The sequence below is a fragment of the Salvia splendens genome, chromosome 14 (assembly GCF_004379255.2).
Source record: "Salvia splendens isolate huo1 chromosome 14, SspV2, whole genome shotgun sequence".
Taxonomy (NCBI): Eukaryota; Viridiplantae; Streptophyta; class Magnoliopsida; order Lamiales; family Lamiaceae; genus Salvia; species Salvia splendens.
In genome coordinates this window covers 60,163-87,613 of record NC_056045.1, presented here as the reverse complement: position 1 = coordinate 87,613, position 27,451 = coordinate 60,163, and the positions used below count along the sequence as shown (strand labels likewise).

Sequence of the window (27,451 nt, the reverse complement as noted above, 5' to 3'; positions counted from 1 at the left end):
CTGCCATCTTGATATAAACAATGCTTTTCTGTATGGAGAATTAGAAGAGGAGATTTACATGAATATACCTCCTGGGCTGTCTGTTGAGGGGGTCGAATGTGAACCAGGGACCAAACTTGTTTGTAGACTTAAGAAATCTTTATATGGTCTCAAACAAGCTTCAAGACAATGATACTTAAAGCTATCTGAAGTTTTGAGTGAATTTGGGCTTCAACAGTCAGCCTCAGACCATTCATTCTTATTTAAGAAAGATAGTCAGGATTCTTTAGCATAGTAGTCTATGTAGATGATATCTTGATAGCCACAAATGACAGAAAGAAGATTGAAAGTTTCAAGGAATTCTTGGCTCAACATTTTAAGTTCAAAGACTTAGGCACTCCTAAATATTTTCTGGGATTGGAAATTGCTAGAAGCAAAGATGGCATTCTAGTATCTCAGATAAAATATGTTATGGATTTATTGAGAGATGCTGGTTTGCTAGGCTGCAAGCCATCTTCAGTCCCTATGGATCCCTCAAAGCAACTGGGACAAGATGCAGGAGAAGTAATGAAAGAGTCTTCAAAATATAGAAGATTAATTGGGAGACTTCTATATTTGTGCATCACAAGACCAGATATAACATTTGCTGTTCATAAACTTAGTCAATATGTTTCTAAACCTTGTGAAGAACATTGGATAGCAGCTGAGAAAATACTGAGATATGTGAAAGGAACACCAGGACATGGATTGTTTTACTCCAGAACATCAGAGCCTTCCTTGAGCATATTCTCAGATGCTGATTGGGCAGCTTGCCCAGACACTAGAAGATCAATGTGTAATGTCCGTTTTTTTTTATTTAAGGGGTGTTTGCTTTTTGTGAATATCTTGTTTAAGATATGGTGTGGTATGTTTTATTTGTTTTATATTATTTATGGGTGTGAATATTTAGTTTTATGGTCATTTGAAAAGCAAATTAATATCTTAATTAATAAATTAAACCCCCCCCCTCTCTCTCGGTTTTTCTCTCCCTCTCCCTCTCTCTTTTTCGAAAACCCTCCCTCTCTCCCCACAAATCTCTCAACCTCCCCCACTCCCTCATAACCGATACCCCCCCTCTTTTCCATACTTTTTCTCTTCTCGGTCTCTCTCTCAAGCGCTCATCTCTCTCGAAGTGTGCTCTCACCGGTAAGCTCTCTCGCCCTCCTCCCTCTCGGTTTACCTTTCCCCATTCATTCCCCCTCATCATCATCTCGAATTCTTCAAGGTGTTACGCTCGCTCGTTGTGAATCGGAGTCGGAGGAAGAAGTAAACCGCTCGAATTACGTTTGAACTATCCGGGAAAGGTAACCCAAACCCTAACCCTTGTTAAATTCGAAAAAAACATGCATGTAGGACGTTTTTGGGAAGGTTTAGATGCTGAATAGGTTTTGTGATTATGTGTTGTTGTCAAGCATGTTTTGATAGTAACTGACAGTGGGTTCCGACCCCGTTTTGACTGAGCAAACGATCTCCTTTTGGTACGAAATTTTAACCGTATAAACTTGGATGCGTCTTCGGTGTGGTGTGTAAATTTCAGCTTCATTGGATGTCGTATGATTTTATTATGATTTTTGCAAGTAGACTGCGCAGATTCACGAATTGTATGTTTTTGGGAGATGTTTTCATGTGCTTTGGGTGTGTTTCTGAGTGTTGTGTTTTGTGAAGTATGTGGGTGTGTTTGGCCAAGAGATGGCTCGGGAAAATCAGTGTTTGGTTCGAGAGTTTTCGTGTGTGTTGGCCGAGAGTTTTAGGGTTCAGCCTAGGGCAGTTTTGTGGAGAGTCTGGAAGGGATGATCCCAGGTGTTTGGGTGTGTTTTGGGATGTAGAATGCGTGGTGTGTTTGTCGTATAGGGTTTGAGAATCGGGGGTCAGAGGAAAAGGGGTGTAAACTAGGTGCCCAGCCGGACGGCCGAGATGGTCGGCCGAGGTGCCGAGCAGGCGGCCGAGATGGTCGGCCGAGGCGCCGAGCCGGACGGCCGAGATGGTCGGCCGAGGTGCCGAACAGGCGGCCGAGACGGTCGGCCGAGGTGCCGAGCCGGACGGCCGAGATGGTCGGCCGAGGTGCCGAGCAGACGGCCGAGATGGTCGACCGAGGTGCCGAGCAGGCGGCCGAGATGGTCGGCCGAGGTGCCGAGCCGGACGGCCGAGATGGTCGGCCGAGGTGCCGAACAGGCGGCCGAGACGGTCGGCCGAGGTGCCGAGCCGGACGGCCGAGACGGTCGGCCGAGGTGCCGAGCAGGCGGCCGAGATGGTCGGCCGAGGTGCCGAGACACAGGCGGCCGAGACAGCCGGCCGAGGTACCGAGCCAGGCCGAGACGCCGAGCCTTTTTCCCGAACCTGTTCCGAGCCAGGTGAGCCGTTTGTGCAGTGTGGGTGTTCCGGGAGTTTGAGTGTTGTGTTTGTGTCGTGTGCGCGTCTTGGGTACGTGGTATGCGTGTCGGGTGCGTGCGTGGTGTGTTTCGGACGTGTTTTTTTGTGTGTTTGTTATAACATGTTGTTAAGTGTGTATACGTGTAACGTGCTAGATGTTGAAGTCATCCAAGTAGGAATCATGCATTGTCGTTAAACATCGTCTACCCTGACTCTAATTATGATATTTATTTATCTTTCAAAAGGGTGATCTTTTACGAGGAAAGTGTGGTTGAAGGGAACTATTTTAAAGGCTAAGCAATCGAGGTGGGCTTTTCTACCCTACTTTTATGTGGGTTATCTTTAAATACGGACTTTGTTCCGGAAATGTTTATGGAGGTGAACTGTTTGTCTTGCCATTTGTTTTGATTTGAAACCTATCTGAAGTGGTTTACCACATATGTTTAATCGAATTCGGGTCTGTTGGGCTGCGAACCCTCAGGCTAGTGTACACGAGACTGGGAGCCATCTGAGAGCAAGTTGGCCGGTCTAGTGACCTGGGGTGTGGCCACGCCCCTTGTCACCGTTGGATCAGATAGTGTATGATGGTGGGAATAAGGGTGGCAATATCTGAAAATGACTGCGCAGTCGAATTTATGAAATATATTTTGTGTACTTGGGTTATTTTCTTACACTTAAAACCCCAAGGTTACACTGATGTGGCATGACAAACTATGATTTTGGCGTGTGTCCACTGAGTGCAATAAGTACTCAGCCCTGCATGTTGTTTTCTTAATGTGCAGGTTGAGCGGCGATGGGGATGACGGATGTTGAGCAGTGAAAGCCAAATGAGTGTTTTACTTGGTCTTTTGGATGGTGTCGTGTCGTCATACCCGGCATCATCTGTCTTTTGGTCTTTTCCGCTGCTTTGTAATCCGATACATTGTTTTTATTTAACTCTGTTTACATTAACTTTAGTAATGTCTTCTTAGTACAATGTTTGAAGTGAACTTCTTTGTAATAAATGTTTTTGGGTCAAATATTCCTGTTCTCCCCTTTCTTCCCCGCTTCTTTATTCCTCCCCTAGTCGCGGTCCACCGTACTTCCTATCCTTAGGAAATGCGGGCGTGACAGAGTGGTATCAGAGCCTAGGTTTTCTTTCTGCTCTGGACCCAAAAGTCTTTTTCTGTTTTGACTAAGTTTTCAAAAGTGTCATTGGCTCAACATCCGACGCATCGCACTCAACCTGAAATGAGGTAATGAAAATTTTGAATTTTTGGAAAGTATATGGAGGTGGAGGAAATTGTGATTTTGGGTTCGAAAATGTTTTTGTGTAAAGTTTAAGTAAATGTTGAGACATGTGGAAGGGTACAAAGTGATGTGGAAAGTTGGAAATTATTTGAATTATGAACTGTTATTGAGTGTCGAATGTACTTGAAAGCATGTGGTTGATGTGTGATGATATGGTGACGTGAATGTTGATGTGAGCTTTTATGTGAGTATGTGTTGGCCTTTTGAATGTTTGAACTTAGACGTGATAGGATTTCACTAGTGCTTCTTGGACCTATAGTAGACAAGGACTTTTGGCCTTCGAACACCAGCGGGCTTGGAGTTAGAACATCGATACGTCTGCATACACATATCTCTCTCTTCTTCGGTTATGCACTCTGTTTTTATACGCGAGGCGGTTGTTTCTGTTTTTCTATAGATGGCGCGTATGTTCCGAACCCCGCGACGGAGTGATCGCGATAGACTTAGGGCACAGAGGGTGCTCAGAGATTATAGAGTGTACCGGAAGAAGGATCACGTACCGTTGATCGAGTTCGTGGCACACTTCGATACCCTCTGGAGGGCAACTCAGGAGTTCGGAGTGACAGAGCATGACGGCATTGAGAAGCTAATAGAATTGCTCCCCGACAGCTGGAAAGAGTGGGCCGAAAGAACGGCTAGGAGGTACACGTGGCATGAGCCCGTTACCGATGACATGGTGGGTGACATGGCTGGCTTTCGGAAGGCCGTGTATTGTGCACTGGTAGATTCTCGAGAGGAACAGCCCCCACAGGATGTACAAGAGAGGATCGTGTACCAAGACAAGTATGTGAGCATGTACGAGGGTGAGCAAGGGTTTGAAGATGACTATGAGGAGGAACCCGAGGAGGCTCCGCAAGAGAACCCCGAGGAGGCTCAGCAAGAGAACCCCGAGGAGGACGATGACGAAGACCCGGAGGAAGGGCCTATGGATGAGGATGATAGAGTCGTAGTCGAGAATTAGAATAGTTCGTTGTCTTTTCAGTTTTTGTTTTCAGTACGATCTGCTCTTGAGAACAACGTTTGACCTCCTTTCTTTTAATGAGAATTTGGATTTTGATATATATATCCTATGTGTTGCATCTTATACTACATGAAGATTTTATAAGAAAATTTTGAGAAAGTGGTAATTTTGGATGAGAATTGTAGTAACACTTTTTGGATATTGAATCAGAATGCCGCCAAGACGTGCACGCCAACCACGACAGGGACCCAACGTGGAGGCACCACCTCCACCACCACCGCCACCACCACCTCCACCCCCGCCTCAGCAAGAAAGATTTATAGTTACGTTCTCCAGGCAGAATCCCCCTAAATTTGATGGACAGGGAGATCCCTCAAAAGCCGAAGAGTGGATACGCGGCCTCGAGCGTATTTTCAGGGTCATGGAGTGCACAGATAGGGAGCGCATTGCTTGCGCCACCTTTCAACTATCAGGTGTTGCCGATTACTGGTGGGAGACTCGGCAAAGGACTATGAATCCTGCACGCCTGGAAGCGCTAACATGGGAAGAGTTTAAGGTGGAGATTGACAACAAGTATGTCCCAAAGACGTACAGACGGGCCAAGGTGGTAGAATTCCACACGTTGAGCCAAGGCCGAATGACTGTAACTGAGTATGACCGAGCCCTCGCGCAGATGGCACGATATGCGCCCGAGTTGATGGACACCGATGAGAAATGGGCGGTGAAGTTCCGGGCCGGGCTCAGAGATGAGATAAAGGCCGCATTGGCCTGTCGAGGAGAACTCTCCTACTCGGAGATCTTGACTTGTGCACTGGACGTGGAAGATGCACTCCCTAAGCCAAGAGTTGTGGCAACAACAAACGCGACACCCCTGCAAGCTCAGTCAGGCCACCAAGAGAAGAGGAGGTGGGATGGTGACCAGGCTCAGTATGGTGGTAAGAGGCCACAACACATGAGGAACCCACCCTACAATGACGGGAGACAGAATACTTTTCAACCGAGGGCAAACTTTCCGCCGAGGAACCCTCAATGTGGAAGGTGCTTCAAGTACCACACCGGAGAGTGTCGAGACCCTAGGTGCTTCAACTGTGGTGGAAGTGGGCATTACCTCCGAAATTGCCCAAATAAGAACATGGGAACGGGAACGAGACAGAACCAGCTAGGCTTCCGTCCACAATCTCAGGCACTACCTGCACCTCCACCGCAACAACGCCGCCAAGGATTACCATCGCAAGCAAGGGCCTACGCCTTGAAGGGGAAGCACCCGGCAAACGGGAAAGAAACCTTTGGGCAAGGAAACTTGGCAGGTATGGGCACACTTCTCAATATGCCTATAGTTGTCTTGTTTGATACGGGTGCGTCGCATTCCTTTATATCAACGTCTTGTGTGGATACTTTGGAATTACCTACTGTTAAGACCGAACCCACTATGAGTGTGACCTCACCGGTAGGCGGGACTATAGATATATCCCGATCTTGTGCATGTGTGAACTTTGGAATAGGTGAACTCAGTTTGTTGGCTCATAATTTACAAGTAATGACGATGGGTAGCGTAGACATAATCTTGGGTATGGATTGGTTAGCGGAGAACCACGTTACCCTTCATTGTAGAGAAAGGGAAATTTCGTTTGAAACCCCGGGAAAAGAGCCGACGAAGTTTTACGGAATCTCAATGAACCGACGCAAGTCCATTGTCTCCGCGCTGCAAGCTACTACAATGATGAGGAAGGGATGTCCAGCGTACCTTGTTTATTTGAATGGGGAGGAGAAGAAAGACAGGAAGATAGAAGATGTGGCGATAGTGAGTGAATATCCCGATGTCTTCCCCGATGCATTGCCGGGACCCCCACCCGACAGGCAGGTAGAATTCACGATCGATCTGGAGCCCGGATCGGCACCAATATCCAATGCACCTTATAGGATGGCGCCAAAAGAGTTGGAGGAGCTTAAGGTGCAACTACAAGAGCTACTGGAATTGGGATTCATTAGACCTAGCGTGTCGCCATGGGGAGCACCAGTGTTGTTTGTAAAGAAAAAGGATGGAACGATGAGGATGTGCATCGACTATCGAGAGCTAAACAAACTGACGCTGAAGAACAAGTATCCGCTACCAAGGATAGACGACTTGTTTGACCAACTTCGAGGGGCAGGAGTCTTCTCTAAGATGGATTTGAGGTCTGGGTACCATCAGCTGAGGGTTCGGCGAGAAGATGTACCCAAGACAGCTTTTCGAACAAGATATGGTCATTATGAGTTCGTCGTGATGCCTTTTGGACTGACGAACGCCCCGGCAGTGTTTATGGACCTTATGAACCGCGTGTTCCATCCATTTCTGGATCGGTTTGTCCTAGTTTTCATCGATGATGTGCTTGTTTACTCAAAGAACGAGGAGGAGCACAAAGAGCACTTGAGAACCGTCCTAGCAACTCTAAGGGACGAGAAACTATATGCCAAGTTCAGTAAATGCGAGTTTTGGCTCAAGGAAGTGAATTTTCTGGGACATGTAGTAACCTCAGATGGAATTCGTGTGGACCCGGCCAAGGTGGAAGCGGTGCAGGAGTGGAAGTCACCTTCTACACAAAACGAAATCCGAAGCTTTTTAGGACTGGCGGGCTATTATCGAAGATTCATCGAGGGATTCTCGAAGATAGCAAGGCCAATGACGCAACAACTGAAAAAGGGAGTCAAGATGATTTGGACACCAGAATGTGAGGCGAGCTTTCAGTTGTTGAAGGAGAAATTGACCACCGCACCAATCCTAGCCGTGCCAGAGCCAGAGACTGACTATGCGGTGTATACGGATGCGTCGAAGGTGGGACTTGGATGTGTGCTTATGCAGAAAGGGAAAGTGATTGCATATGCATCGAGACAATTGAAGCCCCATGAGCTGAATTATCCGACGCATGACTTGGAACTGGCAGCCGTGGTACATGCTTTGAAGATCTGGAGACACCATCTCTATGGAGTCCGTTGTGAGATATACACGGACCATAAGAGCCTAAAGTACTTCTTTGAGCAAAAGGAGTTGAACATGCACCAACGTAGGTGGCTCGAGTTGGTAAAGGACTACGATTGTGGTATAAATTACCATCCGGGAAAAGCAAACGTAGTGGCCGATGCTCTTAGTAGGAAGTCTCAATCTCAGCTGGCCACCTTTCTTACTATCGAGGAGAGTTTAATCCAAGAGTTCAGTAAGATGCGGTTGGAAGTAGTGAGAATACCCGAGACTGGGGAAGGAATAGTAGCCACGTTGGTAATGGAACCCGACTTAAGAGCCAGAATTGTAGAAGCTCAACGGCGAGATACGTTACTAGAAAAGATTCGCTCAGAAGTGAGGACGGGTGAACCCGGAAGTTTCCGTGAGGCAGCGGATAACGGTCTCACCTACAAGGGAAGGTTGTGTGTGCCTAAGGATGAAGGCCTGAGGATGGAAATCATGAGAGAAGCACATGAAACCCCATACGCTGCTCATCCAGGGAGCACCAAAATGTATCAAGACTTGAAAAGACAGTTTTGGTGGAACGGTATGAAAAAGCATGTTGCGGCATTTGTGGAGAGATGCCTGGCATGTCAACAAGTAAAGGCGCTACACCAACGGCCCTATGGGAAATTGCAACCCCTCGAGATTCCGGAATGGAAGTGGGAACATATTGCAATGGACTTTGTGGTAGGACTGCCAAAATCCCAGCGAGGGAACACGGTGATTTGGGTGATTATAGATCGCCTCACCAAATCTGCCCATTTTGTGCCGGTTCGTGCCACTTATGGATCCGATCAGTTGGCTAAGGTATATGTACGGGAAATTATACGCTTGCATGGAGTTCCAGCGACAGTCACATCTGATCGTGATGCTAAATTCACTTCTAGATTTTAGACAAGCCTGCAGCGCGAGTTGGGGACTAAGTTGAGTTTCAGTACAGCGTTCCACCCGCAAACCGACGGGCAGTCGGAGAGAACGATACAAGCCTTGGAGGACATGCTACGAGCCGTGGTGCTTGATCGAGGCTGGGGTTGGGAAGAAGTGCTGCCATTGGTAGAGTTCGCGTACAATAATAGTTACCAGGCGACTATCAAGATGGCTCCATATGAGGCATTGTATGGGAAGAAGTGTAGGTCGCCACTTTATTGGGATGAAGTGGGTGAGAGAAGAATTCTCGGACCAGACTCTGTAGAAGAGATGATAGAGATTGTCCGACAAATCCGTGGGAGGATCAAGGAGGCACAGGATCGACAGAAATCTTATGCGGATGTTCGAAGGACCGATTTACAGTTCGAGGTCGGGGAAAAGGTCTTTCTGAAAGTTTCCCCTTCTAAGGGAATAACCCGTTTTGGAGTGAAAGGAAAGCTGAGACCTCGATTTATCGGCCCATACGAGATTTTGGATAGAGTCGGCGTGGTGGCATACAGATTGGCCTTACCACCAAGCTTTGGGAATGTGCACAACGTCTTCCATGTGTCACAATTGAGGAAGTACGTGTTTGACCCCACACACATAGTTCACCAGGAAGAGATGATGATCCTAAACCCCGATCTAAGCTATGAGGAGAAGCCCGAGGCCATCTTGGATCGAAGAGTGCAAGAATTGAGGAATAAGTCATTTGCTTCGGTGAAAGTACGGTGGAGGAATCATGGAGTCGAAGAAGCAACATGGGAATCAGAAGATAAGATGAGAGAGAAGTTTCCAGAACTGTTTGAGTAATCTAACAAATTTCGGGACGAAATTTTTTTTAAGGTGGGAGGAATGTAATGTCCGTTTTTTTTTATTTAAGGGGTGTTTGCTTTTTGTGAATATCTTGTTTAAGATATGGTGTGGTATGTTTTATTTGTTTTATATTATTTATGGGTGTGAATATTTAGTTTTATGGTCATTTGAAAAGCAAATTAATATCTTAATTAATAAATTAAACCCCCCCTCTCTCTCGGTTTTTCTCTCCCTCTCCCTCTCTCTTTTTCGAAAACCCTCCCTCTCTCCCCACAAATCTCTCAACCTCCCCCACTCCCTCATAACCGATACCCCCCCTCTTTTCCATACTTTTTCTCTTCTCGGTCTCTCTCTCAAGCGCTCATCTCTCTCGAAGTGTGCTCTCACCGGTAAGCTCTCTCGCCCTCCTCCCTCTCGGTTTACATTTCCCCATTCATTCCCCCTCATCATCATCTCGAATTCTTCAAGGTGTTACGCTCGCTCGTTGTGAATCGGAGTCGGAGGAAGAAGTAAACCGCTCGAATTACGTTTGAACTATCCGGGAAAGGTAACCCAAACCCTAACCCTTGTTAAATTCGAAAAAAACATGCATGTAGGACGTTTTTGGGAAGGTTTAGATGCTGAATAGGTTTTGTGATTATGTGTTGTTGTCAAGCATGTTTTGATAGTAACTGACAGTGGGTTCCGACCCCGTTTTGACTGAGCAAACGATCTCCTTTTGGTACGAAATTTTAACCGTATAAACTTGGATGCGTCTTCGGTGTGGTGTGTAAATTTCAGCTTCATTGGATGTCGTATGATTTTATTATGATTTTTGCAAGTAGACTGCGCAGATTCACGAATTGTATGTTTTTGGGAGATGTTTTCATGTGCTTTGGGTGTGTTTCTGAGTGTTGTGTTTTGTGAAGTATGTGGGTGTGTTTGGCCAAGAGATGGCTCGGGAAAATCAGTGTTTGGTTCGAGAGTTTTCGTGTGTGTTGGCCGAGAGTTTTAGGGTTCAGCCTAGGGCAGTTTTGTGGAGAGTCTGGAAGGGATGATCCCAGGTGTTTGGGTGTGTTTTGGGATGTAGAATGCGTGGTGTGTTTGTCGTATAGGGTTTGAGAATCGGGGGTCAGAGGAAAAGGGGTGTAAACTAGGTGCCGAGCCGGACGGCCGAGATGGTCGGCCGAGGTGCCGAGCAGGCGGCCGAGATGGTCGGCCGAGGTGCCGAGCCGGACGGCCGAGATGGTCGGCCGAGGGTGCCGAACAGGCGGCCGAGACGGTCGGCCGAGGTGCCGAGCCGGACGGCCGAGATGGTCGGCCGAGGTGCCGAGCAGACGACCGAGATGGTCGGCCGAGGTGCCGAGCAGGCGGCCGAGATGGTCGGCCGAGGTGCCGAGCCGGACGGCCGAGATGGTCGGCCGAGGTGCCGAACAGGCGGCCGAGACGGTCGGCCGAGGTGCCGAGCCGGACGGCCGAGATGGTCGGCCGAGGTGCCGAGCCGGACGGCCGAGACGGTCGGCCGAGGTGCCGAGCAGGCGGCCGAGATGGTCGGCCGAGGTGCCGAGACACAGGCGGCCGAGACAGCCGGCCGAGGTACCGAGCCAGGCCGAGACGCCGAGCCTTTTTCCCGAACCTGCTCCGAGCCAGGTGAGCCGTTTGTGCAGTGTGGGTGTTCCGGGAGTTTGAGTGTTGTGTTTGTGTCGTGTGCGCGTCTTGGGTACGTGGTATGCGTGTCGGGTGCGTGCGTGGTGTGTTTCAGACGTGTTTTTTTGTGTGTTTGTTATAACATGTTGTTAAGTGTGTATACGTGTAACGTGCTAGATGTTGAAGTCATCCAAGTAGGAATCATGCATTGTCGTTAAACATCGTCTACCCTGACTCTAATTATGATATTTATTTATCTTTCAAAAGGGTGATCTTTTACGAGGAAAGTGTGGTTGAAGGGAACTATTTTAAAGGCTAAGCAATCGAGGTGGGCTTTTCTACCCTACTTTTATGTGGGTTATCTTTAAATACGGACTTTGTTCCGGAAATGTTTATGGAGGTGAACTGCTTGTCTTGCCATTTGTTTTGATTTGAAACCTATCTGAAGTGGTTTACCACATATGTTTAATCGAATTCGGGTCTGTTGGGCTGCGAACCCTCAGGCTAGTGTACACGAGACTGGGAGCCATCTGAGAGCAAGTTGGCCGGTCTAGTGACCTGGGGTGTGGCCACGCCCCTTGTCACCGTTGGATCAGATAGTGTATGATGGTGGGAATAAGGGTGGCAATATCTGAAAATGACTGCGCAGTCGAATTTATGAAATATATTTTGTGTACTTGGGTTATTTTCTTACACTTAAAACCCCAAGGTTACACTGATGTGGCATGACAAACTATGATTTTGGCGTGTGTCCACTGAGTGCAATAAGTACTCAGCCCTGCATGTTGTTTTCTTAATGTGCAGGTTGAGCGGCGATGGGGATGACGGATGTTGAGCAGTGAAAGCCATATGAGTGTTTTACTTGGTCTTTTGGATGGTGTCGTGTCGTCATACCCGGCATCATCTGTCTTTTGGTCTTTTCCGCTGCTTTGTAATCCGATACATTGTTTTTATTTAACTCTGTTTACATTAACTTTAGTAATGTCTTCTTAGTACAATGTTTGAAGTGAACTTCTTTGTAATAAATGTTTTTGGGTCAAATATTCCTGTTCTCCCCTTTCTTCCCCGCTTCTTTATTCCTCCCCTAGTCGCGGTCCACCGTACTTCCTATCCTTAGGAAATGCGGGCGTGACACAATGACATGATACTGTTTGTTTCTGGGAACTTCTTTGATATCATGGAGAGCCAAGAAACAGCAAGATCCTCAGCAGAAGCTGAATATAGAGCAATGACTCAAGCTTGTTGTGAAGTTGTGTGGGCTTCTACTATTCTGGCAGATTTTGGAATAAAAACAGAAAAGGTTGTTCCTCTATATTGTGATAACCAAGCTGCAGTTCATATTTGTTCTAATCTAGTCTTCCATGAACGTACAAAACACATTGAAATAGATTGTCATACAGTGAAAGAGAAGTACTTGGATGGGATTATCAAGCCTATGCATATTCGGAATACTTTGCAGCTAGCTGACATATTTAACAAACCTTTAGGAGTTGCTGCTTTTCAAGGAGTATTAGACAAGATGAACTTTAAGAGTTTATATTGTCCATCTTGAAGGGGGTGTTGAAGGTGAAGAAAAGAGCCACAGCATGAAGACAATGACGTGAAGGAGATTCGAAGAAATAAGAAGAAGAAGTTCTGTTGTGAGCTGGCAGTTAGTTAGTTAGTTGGTAGTTAGTTAAACGAGATATGATCGTATGTGATCATCCTCATGCACCGTAGCTACATCTTAGCTCAATGAGCCATAGTATAAATAAGTAGCTAGCTTCCTTTCTCTGTAATTTTTCATATATTTTTGATCAATGAAAAATATCTTTTCTATCTTCTCTATGTTGAGAATTGATTTGATATATGTTTAGATTTACAAATTCTACACCTTCCTTCATAGATCTCCCCTTACTTTCTTCATTTTTAAAGATTCAATCCGTCCTTTTCTGTCCCTCTTCAATTCCTCTGCCAAACCCCTTGAAACCATCTAGTACTACTTAATTGAGTCATCAGAGGGAAGGAGAAGACGACGGGAGTGAGATCCTCTGCTGTGTATTAAACACAACAGGAGGTGCTGTGTATCAAAACGCATGAGAGAAGGAATGAAACGCAAGAATAGGCTGAACACTATTTCTTTTTCTTTTTCTTTTTCTTTTTTGTATTATAATAATATAAATCCAAATTAGCCTATAAATTAAACAAAAAAATGCAAACATTATCTAATATCTGTAGTCAAAATACAACTACACTACACCTGGGATAATGAATTGGATTGGGAGCCATGTGCTGCAGCTGCAATGCTGCCAAAAGGCCTTCCCACGTATCTGCAGGAGCACCTGCCACTTGGAAGTTCATAAGCTTCTTCTGTTGCTTGTAGTATTCTTTTACAGGCTTCATCTGCCACAAAAAACCAACCCCATTACTTAGTAAAGATTTCATTTTTAAATCAACCTCTAAACATTCACCGAATGACCTCAAGTTTGAGTGGATCAGAAGTAGAAGTAGTTCCATCTATGACATCCACCACTCCACTAATTCGGAACTGCTCCCATGATTCCGTGAAGTACCAACGTTTAATTTTGTTTTTCATTAATATTACAAAACTTTCATAATGGCAATATTCTCAAAACTCCCATTTTATATATTGTATAAATTTCATTCCGTATTAATTGACAATAATTTCTTTTTTCGTCCGATCCATTATTTGATATCTTTACTTTTTACTATTACTGCTACTTTTGGTAACGGATTCGGACTCTACTAACTCAATTCTCTTCATATTTTTATAAAATAAATATATAAAAATAGGACATGCATTTTAATAATTTATCAATTCACTTTTCACTATATTTCTTAATACTTGTGTCAAGTCAAACGTCGCCGATTAAAGGAACACAGATGAAGTAATAAATAACTAGGAAGCTATGTCGAGTGGAATATTGAGAAATTTGCTAAGACTAGCTAGTCTAATTTTATACTCCGTACCAATGATTGAGTAAATGTATTCAAGGAGTACACAAAATAATTATAAAGTAGTTTAACTTGTTAAGAAACATCTACTCCGTGAAACATAGATAACGACTAACTCGTAGCCTTTTTTTCTTCTATATTTTGACCGATTTTAACTAAACCTCTAATCTTGATGTTATATTTATTTTACTTAAAATTTGTTACACTGCATCACCTTGAATTCACCACGTCCTCTTGAATAGAATAACCATACTTTTGATTCATCAATTCCTCCAAATAATAACTTCTCTCTTACATATAATATGACCCCACGTTGCACTATTACTTCTTTCTTACTTTTTCCCCTTCTCTCTATTAATAATATGGATCTCACATTCCATTAACACCACTTCTCTATTATTTTTTTCCTATTTCTCTTACTTTACCAATTCCATATTAAAACTTATCATCCATATTAAAACTTATCATCCACAATGTGTCTTATTTTTCGTAGGAGTATTCAAATTTTATTTTGGGAAATATTCTGGAACGACTCAAATAAGATCCTGAGAAATTAAGTTTCATGGTGAATTCGCTATTGCTTTTCTAACTATAAAAACAGTCATTAATATGCATATTTTATTATTGTATAAAGTGTATCATTCCGATGGAAAGCTGCCGTCTGTAACCTTTTTCCCCCAGCTCATAATCCGCACCGCACCATCTCCAGGAAAAAAAGGTCCTTTCCACCATAATTTTGTATCAACTTCACACATCACACAACCATATGTTTACTATATACTGCTAGTTCCTGAAAATTTGTCACTTATTTCCTTTTTCATCTGTCTCTAAAAATTTATCACTTATTTCTCTTTACCATTTGTGGTAGTAGACCTCACATTCCACTAACTCATTCTCACCCACATTTTATTTTAAAATTAATATATAAAAGTAGAACCCACATGTCAATCATTTTTTCAATCCACTTCTTACTTACGTATATAAGAGTCCTCAATCCTATTTTTAAAATATGACTTTTATGGATCTATTTCTTGAAATCTAAGTCAGAAGTCTTTGATAAATTTGTCTTATTCTACACTTTCGTTCAAACCCAATATAAGAAAAATATCCAAATCCTAAGATCAGATAATGGGGAGAAATATGTCAATGCCCAAATGCAACAATTTTTTGCCAAACAAGGCCTTTAACACTAGACCACTTGCCCTCACACACCAGAACAAAACGGGGTAGCAGAATGAAAGAATAGGAAACTCCTTGAAATGACCAGAGCCAGCCTTATAGAATCTAAAGTCCCAAAATCATTTTGGCCCGAAGCCCTAGCCACATCTGTCTACACCCTAAACCGTCTACCCACTCAAGGTCTCGACAAGAAATCTCCTATCCAAGTCCTATCTATCCAGACACAGATACCTCCCCCACTCACTCTTGAACCAAAAATCTTTGGATGTTCTACCTTTATTCACATACCCAAACATGAGAGATCCAAGTTCTCCCCGTGCGCTGTGAAATGTGTCTTCCTAGGATATGCCCAACAACAAAAAGGGTACCGGTGCTACGACCCCAAAACCAAACGCATGTTTGTCACAATGAACTGTGATTTCGTAGAGAATGAGTATTTCTATCACCAACTTAGTGGTCAGGGGGAGAGCAATCAACAAACAGAAACCATGAGTGACCCGCTAAGTTTGTTTCCAAGCAGTCCTACGCCAAGTCTCGGTCTCGATGTGGGTCCAACAGAGAAGGTTAGCTTTAACACAGAGCAGGCCTCAAACACACCGTCAGATGCCACTGAACCTAGTGACGAGCTCGCAATCACCTCGACTAATAATCCTGAGGTAAGAAACTCTGACCCAAGTGAATCAACTGTTATTGAGACTCATCTTGAGCATATAGAGGAGACCATCCAAGATGGTCCAGACACATCAGAACAACATCTTCTTCCACTGCGGAGCAATAGAGGGGTGCCCCCAAAAAGATACTCCCCGGATTGGAAGGGAAGAAAGCTCGCTATCCCATTGCCTACTCCATGACTGCCCAGATGACTGAATGAAATACCAAACTTAGTGGAGGAAGCAATGAATCACAAACACTGGAGAGAAGCCATGAAGAAAGAGATGAATGCTCTTCTCAAGAACAATACATGGGAGAAATGTGTACTACCAGGATATTTGGGCACACGACGGGGTACTGTTTCTTCGGAGCCAAATCGCATTTCGTGTTACACGACGCTGGATGGGTGTCGGCGGCGGTGCTGGAGCCGTGGATTAGGATGGGGAGGGTGACGCTGCAGGATATTCGGGCACAGGCGGAGTACGACGGCTACTACTACAACCAGTTTTTGGTAGTCAACGATTGCCTCCACTGCCACCGCTACGCCGCAAACTGGACTTTCTATTTCGATGTTGATGAGTATATTCATCTCCCCGACGGCACCACTCTGGAGTCGGTATTGAAGGATTTCTCCAATAACACACAGTTCACCATTGAGCAGAATGTAATGTCCAGCTCACTCTGCTTAAACCATCCATCTCGAGACTATTCAAGGTAGTATTAAATATTCATCTAAATTATAGTATTAAGTAAATTGGATTTTGAAATTGGGGGAACACATGGAATGGGGGTTCGAGAAGCGAGACTCGAGAACCAGAATAAGGCGAGATCGGAAATACGAGATTCAAGCTAAAAAAACCTTCGCCACCGGCGTCCACATGTCGGAGAATGTGGCCGGCGGGACTCTCCACAAAACAGAGAGCAGAATCCGGTACTACCACTACCACAACACCATCACCGTCCACGAGGAGCTCTGCCGCAACCTCCTCCCGCCCTCCGCCGCCACCTGGCTCGACAAGATCCCTTATGTATACGAGCGGAACACCATCGGCCGACCACTCCACTACTAAATTCTTTTCCAAAACTATTTTTCCGTGTATAAAAAGAATTACCATCTCTTTCTTTATCTCTTTTAATTCTTTATCCTCCATTCCAACTCCAAAAGGTGAAGAATGCACGACGACACAATCTGTCAAACGCTGAAATTCGTGGCACTATAGCATCTTAGGTCAAATTGTACTGCATTTAGATTTACAATAATTATTAAGTTTTTATATCTCTATCTATGTATATATGATATAAATATTTATTGTGTGGTCTCCATGTTATATTGCCTCCACTGTTCGGAGATGGTCTACATTCCCCACCCCCGCTGGCACGGGTGATTCGTGGCTGTGTGGGAGAGAGACTAACATTATGCATATTAATTAAAAGGAGTACTATAATTTTATACTCTCATAGAGAATGGAAGTTTGATAGATTTCACTCGATGTCTCTGTCGATTTCAATTAATTAACTAATTGATTGATTTGGTGTGGAGACTTGTGTTTTTGTTAAACTAGACATTATTTAAACATTATCGCCATGTACCACGCCTTGATCTTTGGAGAAATATTTACTCTTTGTGGACATGTAGTTGAAACGGAATAGTGTTGTGGCCTGCATGTGCTTTAATGATTGATTTATGCAAGTAGCTACTACTACTATTATTCAATCTATTTCGTTTATTCTTATTACTTGGATTTACGATAATGATAATAACAATAGTGAATGATGGAGGCACATGCTCATGCCGTTACCGTTTACTAAGGGCCCGTCTGTTACCCATGTTAGGCATAGATAGGCCTCCCTATCTACCCTAATTTCTTTGTTTGGTTGCCATGTTAGCTATCTACCTGACCCGGTTCTTCCATCCCAATACCCGACTCCACATTAGATACGGGAAACGAAAACAGAGATAACTCTGTCTCTGGTGAAACATGCGATAGGGAGGAAGAAACGCGTTGAAGCTTTCGCATTTCACCCAATTGACTTGAATACCCTTTACTTCATATCCATTTACTCCATCTCCAGCGAATTTCCGCCACAATCAACCAGAAATTGCTGTTAGGCGACGCGTTCAGTGAGAATTGTTGGGTCGAACATCGTGGTTGCCGTTGTTGCTCGTGTTGTTTACAATTTCATAATGGGCTTACCCAATTCGATTTTCTGACCGCGTTTGCGTTGATAGGTAGGTTGCAAGCTAACGCCATGGGTATTTCGAACGCCGTGCTTGGCATGGCCGACAACGACGCTGTTCAGCAGGTATGTTCCTCATATCTCGGCCACTGAAGTGAAATTTGGTTGCTATTGAGCCGAAATGGCCTTCTCGATTTGATTGTATGAATTTTGTTGCATAAAGGGTTTAGGGTTTGAGGCTTCGAGGGGGTTATGTTGATGCAATTGATTTATGCATGAATGTTAAGTTTTTTTTATGACGTTGTAATGTGATGAATCAGCTGTGATTGTATGTCATTTGTTATGATGTTGTGGTATTTGTAGCAACCTGAGGAAGTAGGCTGATATTTGTTCATTTAGGTTGATAGAAAGGAGCCAACTGAGCTACTGGTCTTGCTTGAGGAAATACTAAGAAACCATCGGATAAACATGCTTCTTGTCAGCATGTTTATCACATTGCTCGGATCCCACGAAAAGAAAAGGAAACGGGGGGGAAGAGTTACCCCAGAAGTAATGATTGACTCCATTCCGGCTCATGTAAAGCAGCCGGATCGGCTTGTCCGGGTTTCGGATCGTTCATGTATAGACAATTTGCGGATGGATAGAAACACGTTCGGTAGATTATGTCGCATTCTTCGTGACCGGGTTGGATTAATAGACCAAAAATTTGTCACCGTGGAGGAACAAGTTGCTATGTTTTTGTGCATTCTAGCTCACCACAAAAAGAAACGGGTTGTAGGGCACGATTTCATGCGTTCTTCTGAAACAGTGTATAAGTACACACATATGGTGCTCCGTGGGGTGCTTACTTTGCATGAGATTATGTTAGTGCAGCCTGATCCGGTTGGTGATGACTGCACGGACTTAAGATGGAAGTGGTTTAAGGTATGTGTAATCTCTTGGCTGCCACATTTTACTTGCTACCAAACTCTTGGCTGACTCCGCAACCAATAAATGTGTGTAGGGTTGTCTAGGAGCTTTAGATGGGACATACATACCCGTACGAGTGCCCATTGCTGACACACCACGCAATCGTAATAGAAAATGGCAAGTATCAACAAATACACTTGCAGTGTGTGATCGACAACTTCGGTTCGTGTATGTGCTGCCAGGATGGGAGGGTTCAGCTTGTGATTCCCACATATTACGCGATGGGAGGGTTCAGCTGGTGATTCCCGCATATTCTCGCTTTGTTGTGTTTGTTTATGTTTGTTCACTCTGTGGGGTTGCGAATTTTCCATTGTATATTAAGGCAACGACGTAAGGCTCCGTATCCACATCTCCTTCTACTTTTATGTAACATTAGACAGTTCAGTGCATTGTGAGCTTCATTTCAAAGTCTCGGTTGTTTGCGTCCAAGCACTGGTCGATGAGAACACAAGTGCTCAACCAAACGTATTTACACGACTACCAAGAATAAAAATCATCACCCAATGCTGTACATAAGTGCTGTAGAAGCATAATTGGTTGAGTGATAAGAGTAATAACACAAAATAAAACCATTGTCCATGGATCGCCATGTTAATCGACAAAAAGCTGAGTGGCATACTACAGGCCCATAGGACAAGCGAAATTCATAGGTACATGGATCAAGGTTTAAACCATGATATATTTCAAAATAGCCAAAAAGACACAGACTACACACTTTTCAGATCATTCCATCTGTCTCTAGAAGGTCGAGCACAAATGTCGGGCGAGCCAAGTCATCCAAACCCCTAAACAGATCCATAAGCTCAGGCTCCTTGACTAACTTTTTTGCGGCATAAAACTGTTGTTTGATAGTCAGTCCGGGCATCCCTTTCAACTGATTGAAGACTTCGGTTCTCTTCGTACTTAGATCAAACTCATAACCAATTCGGCTAAAGATGTCCTTCAACCGCTCATTAGTGTCTTCGTGGATGCGATTCATAAGAGCAAGGACAGTATCCATCTTGTCCCCAGTCTCCCTCTTCTTCGGTGCCTTGTTGTGCACCCTCGGATGTGCACGCACATGCGCCGGAGCGGAAGTGCACTCATCTACCATCTCTGCCATAACACCGCTCGGGAAAACTTCATCAGGGAATAGTTCCTCTAAAGTAATTGGAGAATCCATCGCCGAACTCTCACCCACCGCAACCTTTGCCCCATAAATCTTTTGCACCGCCTCCCCAGTGTCCAAGCCTTTAAGCCCCTCCGCACGGTCCTTGCCGAAAATCTCCTTCCAGTCGCTCAACATAGGCCACGACTTATTCCTCATATACTTGGCATTGCTATCCTTCTGCGACACACAGTTAAACAAATACACAAATTACAGAGTTTACAACCAAATGAAACTTGCATCTGGTATTCTAAAACTTATGATAGTCTTGTTCCAGGTGCATGACTCTAAAAAATTAGAACAGAAAACTGCATAAGGCCTAAACTTGTGTGTGTGAATGGTCTCCCACGGCCTACCTAAATTATTTTGGAACAGTTCTCTGTTTTATATAACTGGAAAAAAAACTATTAACAAAAGTAGTAAAATGTGCATGACCTACAATGAACTAAAAGCACCATAACCAAAACATTTCACTTGATGTGTTAGCAATATGCATAAGCCCATAGGATAACAGCAACAAATCAAATTGGCAATAAAAACATAGGCATAGGCATATGCATTTATCTACTAAGCATCTAACATATGTTATTGGTTGCAGTCGAAACTCAAGGAATGAAATCAACACATATACCTACACAACTAATACAAACTTGCAAATTGTGAACAATATTACCTGCACGACTTGTGCCCATTGTTCATCGTCGATATCTATCTTGTACTCACCATCCGCATTGAATCCAACTCCACTGCGGTCAAGGATCTGCATAAGCGAATAGTAATTCTTCTTCCAAGAAGTGATTTTCGATTTGATGTGAGGATGAACAACAATATCAGTTTTTGGAAATTCACGTTTCAGTGCCTCCAGTGCACGGGTTAGATACCCCGAACGGAAACCATTATCCGACTTCCAACCAGTGGCAGTCAACTCCTTCATAGCTGCCATAAGGACGGCCTCCTCGCGTTCTGTCCAACAACGTCTAGCGCCGGCTGCTACTACTCCTTTGTTCGATACCATATCAGAGCAACCTGAGCAGCAAATGTAGTTCTCTATCACTTCTATAGCTAGTACGAAGAGTAAGGGCGCTTAGATGAAGGCCTTACCCTCTGGTAATGGACTGCCCTAGGTGTCATTACCGCTGTGATGTTGAGAAGCCATTATTGCAAACCGTGTGATGTTTAGAGCGTCGTATGTCTGGCAGCACAAAAACTTTTTAAACCAAAAATTAGTCCAACAACTTTATATAGCTGCATATTAACTAATACTCCCTCCGTCCCAAGTTACTTGAGTCGTATTCCTTTTTGGGTTGTCCCGAGTTACTTGAGTCATTTCTCTTTTTGGCTAAAAACAAAACATCTAATCACACCTACTTTATTCTTTCTTTTACTTTACTCTCTCTTCTTTCTCTTACTTTATTCCCTCATCTACTTTATTTAACTCACTAAACACAACTTTCTTAAATCCCGTGCCGAAAAGAAACGCCTCAAGTAACATGGGACGGAGGGAGTATGAGTTATTACAAAAACATAAACACAATTTTGGCCACAAACCAAGTAACTAATGCTTGAAATAAACAAATACACAAATTGAAAGCATGAATGATCTTCGACGCCACCACCCAATTCAAAGACCAAAAAAAGTTACAAACAGGCATACGTATTCAACTGAATTGAAAACGAATTGTATAAACCTCAATGAACATGACCAGAAGTGAAACCATTGGATTACAATACTATACATAATCTCCACATTGCGCGGCTACTACAAGTATGTGGCTGGATATCTCACCGCCGACATACATACCTGGGATTAACTTAGGGATTGAACTTCAGGGGACCCGATTACCACGAAGACGCCCGTAGACGCCACTATAGTTGGGAGAGTATGGAATTGGTGGTCGGGCGGTAGGGTTTGACGAATAATTGGAGTTCGGCGCCAAAATGGGGAATGAGGGCAATCTGGGCATTATGAAAAAACAATGAGGATAAAATCGGGAATGCACATGTGTGTCTATAGTTTCGAAAACGCATACCAAACAGCGTGTTTACGGAGGTGGGGATATGTGTCTGTACAAACAAACAAATGGCAAAGATTACTAACTCCAGCACTAAACCTGCTATTGAAGGTTACAACTTCTTAACCCATGTTAGGCCAACATGGGTAACAAACGAACCCTAATATGATTGCCTTTTCTTTTCTTACTTTTTCTGTTGAGTAAAAAGACTAGTGCAGCAGTTAAGTTGGAGACATTTATTCACTGGAAAAGTCTATTTAGCTTCCCAAATTTCAATCATACCATCATAAATCATCAAACGTATGGAGTCTAAAATTGTTGCTGACTTGGCAAAACGTCATAATTCTCTACTACCATCTGTCTGGGGGAATAATATTTAGTTGTCTTTGTAAAGCAATCATATATATATATATATATAGGGTTTTGATCTATGCAAAATCATTCTTAATACAAAAATGCAGAACCAAGCATACAAAAGTCATTTTTTGGTCATTGTAAGCTTATTTTTACGTCATTATAGTAAGGATGACATGAAATGATCTTAACACGACCTCAAACCCAAAGTTTATAATATGACCTAAAACTGCTTTACAATGACCCTCCGTGTTTTTGTTTAATTATTGACCATTGGATTGTCAAATCTTATGGTCAGGATTTGATCTGGATTTTGTATTGAGATCAAGTTTTGTATTGATCATTTTCCTATATATATATATATATATATATATATATATTCATTTTAGCAAAACGAAGGTAGTAATTAAGCATTCTTCTTATTTATTATCATTATTATTATTATAGGCCACAGTTTGTAAAAAAAAGGGTCTATATACAGAACTAGTAAGTAGTGGAGTACTATTCTAGACTAAAATCCCATTTGAATATGGGCCCAAACTCTTTTTTGCTTAGGTGGAAGCCCTAACTAAGTCAGATTAGATAAAACCCAAACACACTTATTAAAAAGGATCAAATTTGCATTGCATATCATATAGGATTGTATTAAAATGACAATTATATTTAAAATGACAACATATCATCAATGAGGATTCTTAGATTTAGGAGCAGATTTAATCTTAACCTGCTAGGTGGCATGCTTGCTTGTTTATATATAGCAGATTGCTTGATTATCTCTAATTTCGTATCGTAGATTGCTTGGAACCATATGCCGAGTTGTTTTCCTATGTATCACAGATTGCTTGCATATGTATAGTATATTTGCTTGCCTAGATTGTCATTTTAATTATGGTGTCACCATAATGCTCTGATTTCGTATCGCAAATTGCTTGGTACCATATGCCGAGTTGCTTGTCTATGTATCACAAATTGCATACTACGTTGTTGTCGCATGCTACGTTGTTGTCAAGTTGTCACTTTAAGACTGAAGACACACTAACATCCCATAAATATTTAAAATAACAAAATACATATGTCCTTGTTAATGGGAATTGAAGTCGGCCACCTGCTGAATTTTGTCTCTGTCGTATTGTGACATAATATTCATCACATACCAAATCGAGTTTACTAAGTATCTTAAACGGCCGAATCCATCCAAATTACTATATTCCAATTCCCAAAAGCCCAAATTAACCAAACCGTACAATGAGGCAATACGCTTGGGCTAAAGTTATAACTTGGGCTATAACCTTGGCCCACCATCACCATAGGCCATAACTCAAATATTATAAATGGGTAAAATCTTTGAAGAATGGAATTCAAATAATAACCGTTCAACAATTATAATGGCCAAGATTGGTCTTATGACTGTATATTAAGGAATTGAACAAAATGAACAAGATACTTGAAGAGTGGAAATTTAGGTTTAAGAAATGTAAGGGAGAGTTGATGAAAAGAGATAGTGCAATGTGAGACCATTGACAAGAAAAGAGACTTATAAGCCCTTAATGGTCTCAGGGCAAAATAGTGAATAAAGAAATATAATTTATAATTAATCTAAAATGTGATCTTTCCCATATTAGGTAGAAAAAAAACAAACCACATTTTTAGGTATTACTTTTGTTGTTTAGTCTTATTTAAAATTACATAAATAACTACAATCTTTTGTATGAACTAATGGCGAACGCGACGCAACCTCTTATTAACACCTAATGTACAAGGAGCAAATAAATTAATAGTCAAGGGGTGGGGTGCATCAGTGCATGGTGTAAGAATTCCACCACGTAGAAAGGTTGAAGAATCCAGATCATCAAACTCATTCCAAACCGACGGCTCAGATCCGTAGGCGTGAGGGCTGACGCATACAACAATAAATTTTGTAGTATTTCTTTTTCTAATACTAATTAATAGTGTATAAAAATTAGAGAGATGGAGCAGATAGATAGAGGCAAGTGAGGACTTGGTGTGCGAATTTTGGCATATGTCTGATGTATATGATGTGTGGGCGTGGAATATATCTTGGCCATGTAAATGAGAATCCCCTTTGGCACGTTTGCTTCCCTACATATATTTATCCAAATATTGCATTATCGTAAATAATTAAGGTGTTAAAATAGCGACCGCCTCGTAAATTAAAGAATAAAAATTAGCGTAGCAGTCGTTTTCCTTCTAGTGTTTCCCACCGTCTAAGACTAGTCGTCTTCCCAAATCCCAAATCCCAAATCCCAATCCCAATCCCAATCCCAATCCCAATCCCAATCCCCCTTCATATAAACACACAACACACAGAGTCGTCGCAGCTTGGGCTGTAGCTCTCCCTTATTATTTACTCCCTACAGGTATAATAAGTAGAGTATAATGTGTGTTTTAGACTTGATTCTTGATTTTCGGCCCGGATGAATTAATTAATGTGTTTATATTTGATTCCCAGATTAATTATTTGAAAGCTTGCAATCATGGTATGTACTAGTACTATGTTAAATTGGTTGTTTTGAATTAGTACGTGAATTTGATTTGATTGGGGATGGTGCAGGTGAGTTCGGTGGTGTCGGAATATGGGCCGGCGTGGCTGAAAGCAATGCTGGGGGGTGAATACTTCATGAACTGCGGGATTCACGCGGATTCAAACAAGAGCGAATGCAACCTATTCTGCTTGGACTGCATGGGAAATGCCTTGTGTTCATACTGTTCCCTCCGCCACAAGGATCACCGCCTTGTCCAAATCCGCCGATCTTCCTACCACAATGTCGTCAGGGTCTCTGAAATCCAGAGGTACATCGACATCTCCTGCATTCAGACATATGTCATTAACAGCGCCAAGATTGTCTTCTTGAACCAACGCCCCCAGCCCAGACCCGGCAAAGGCATCACCTTCACTTGCCAGATCTGCCACCGCGGCCTTCCCGACTCCTTCCGCTTCTGCTCTCTCGGCTGCAAGGTCCTCTACTTATTTATATTTCTTCACCTCATTTTTTTTACTACTACTACTACTACTACTTATATTAATTAATATTAATGTAGATGAATGGAATCAAGAGAGGTGATAGGGAGCTCAGTTTTTCCCTTAAAATCAAACATGGGAGGGAATTGATGTATGATGAAGTGGAGTCAGATTATGAAGCTTCCACGCCTAGGAAGATGCAGAGGGCTAATTACATGTTGGAGTCCAGTAGCTCAGGGGAGGATGATGTCGCTGCTGCTGCTGGAAACACCCTCTCTCCGGCCACTCCGCCCTTGTACAATCATACCAACTCCAGCCGTAGAAAAGGAGTACCGCACCGTGCACCATTCTAGCTATATATACAAAGGTTTGATCAAATATTGTAAAAATTTATAGGTAGGTGACAACTAAAATGTATAGATTTTTACTCTCTTGTTTTTGTAAATATATACCACAGATCATATGCATATCACAATATTAAAATGATTGCCTAAGAATATGTATTTTTTATTAATTACATATATACTTTATACTATTTGAATAAACGTCCCATTTTTTGTATTTCAACAAAAATTAAGAGTTAAAACTAAAAGCGTTTTTAAATAATTAAAAGATTCATGGATAGTAGTAGTATTATATTCGTTTCGTATTTAAGAACTCTTTTCTTTGTATTTTTAAAATTTTCCTCTAGCATGCAATTGCGTAACTGTATCATTTTTTAAAAAGGTTTTAGCAATTAGTAATTGTACAAGTGTGTCTTTAATTCTATGTCCTTATAAAAAAAGTATACGTAAATTTATTGTATAATCGATGGACTCAATATCCCAACTTCATCTTCTTGCTAGCTGCTTTAATATTGTGTTTTGATAAGGTGGATTTATTTAAGTTTTATTGTTGTACCCCAACTTCAGCTTCTTACTAGCTACCATCTCAGTTCACTTGTGGGACCTGAGAAGAAATATTGAGCAAGTGAAAACAGGACAGAAGTGACATTAGCCAAGATTGTTTGATATAATTATTGTTTTAGTATTTATGGAAAAGTGGAATAAATAAAAAATCCGTGATAGTAAGGTTGTGAAGCGAGCGTTAATTAGATAGGTGAGTGACGTTGATCTTTAGGAAAATGGGTGGTGTAAAATGGTGGTGTTGAAAAGAAGCTTAGGGGACACGTAACACCCCCACTCATCGACGCTGACCCACAAAATTAGCACCACAACTTGTCGTTTTTTTATCTTCTTTTTGGAGAATAATGTTATTATAGTGTTACACCACCATTTTCTTTTTATTTTTTTCTCCTTGGGATAAAGATGGTTTGCTTCGTTATCAGTAGTAATAGATGGGAGTTTTTAGGAATATATTATTATTCCTAAACAAGTGGACGAGAGAGGCGTGAAGAATCTGGCGAGTATTTGGTTTAGTTGTTACAGATAACGCTATTTTATCAATGCAGTTTGCTATTTTGAGCTTTAATTTGATAGGTGCATGTAAAAAGAAAGCATTGATTTTACAGTTGAATGATAGTACTAATATAATACTCCTAGTAATATAGTGGAAGAAGGAATAGTTGGCATGCAATGTGGGTGCCACACAGTGTTTTAGGCAGACACGACACACTCACTCCGCCGCCTTCCTTTTTGGGCTCTTCTGCTACTGGACTCCACTTCACTCTTTTATTTGACCCAGCAGTTCAGCTTCAAATAACCCATTTCTGGCCCAACATATTATATACTCCCCATGTCTCATTCAAGATGTCCACCTTTCCTTTTTAGTTTGTCTCATTCAAAATGTCCACCTTCTATATTTAGAATTGAAACTCTTTCTCCTCTCTCTTCATTAAAATATTCAATTATTTTTTCCACTCTACTTTATCACAAACATGAAGCATTATCCAACACTTAGAATAGAAGCAAGTAATGAACAAAACGAATATTAAACAAATAAGAACTGTATATACCAAAGTCTTTACTATCACATCTTTACTATATATCGAGAACACATACTTCACACAATTCATACACTTCACACATTTCACACACTACACACACTTCACACAATTCAT

At 42.5% G+C, this 27,451-nt stretch overlaps 2 protein-coding genes across 3 annotated transcripts; both read left to right on the top strand.

Moving 5' to 3' along the window:
• Window positions 1-16,071: 16,071 nt before the first annotated feature.
• On the top strand, window positions 16,072-16,822 carry LOC121765563 (galactan beta-1,4-galactosyltransferase GALS1-like). The gene is made up of 2 exons (XM_042161766.1): window positions 16,072-16,466; window positions 16,534-16,822. Exons 1-2 carry the CDS (start codon window positions 16,072-16,074, stop codon window positions 16,820-16,822), a joined length of 684 nt encoding a protein of 227 aa, XP_042017700.1.
• Window positions 16,823-24,496: 7,674 nt separating this feature from the next.
• LOC121763477 (protein RGF1 INDUCIBLE TRANSCRIPTION FACTOR 1-like) lies at window positions 24,497-25,886 on the top strand. 2 transcript variants are annotated; one of them, XM_042159497.1, is made up of 4 exons: window positions 24,499-24,790; window positions 24,883-24,910; window positions 24,985-25,389; window positions 25,473-25,886. In XM_042159497.1, the coding sequence occupies exons 2-4, from the start codon at window positions 24,908-24,910 to the stop codon at window positions 25,743-25,745; spliced, it is 681 nt and encodes a 226-aa protein (XP_042015431.1). In that variant the 5' UTR covers window positions 24,499-24,790; window positions 24,883-24,907; the 3' UTR covers window positions 25,746-25,886. The 2 variants fall into 2 exon arrangements, with proteins under 2 accessions (XP_042015432.1, XP_042015431.1); XM_042159498.1 differs by having other exon boundaries at window positions 24,497-24,910.
• The last annotated feature ends 1,565 nt before the right edge of the window (window positions 25,887-27,451 follow it).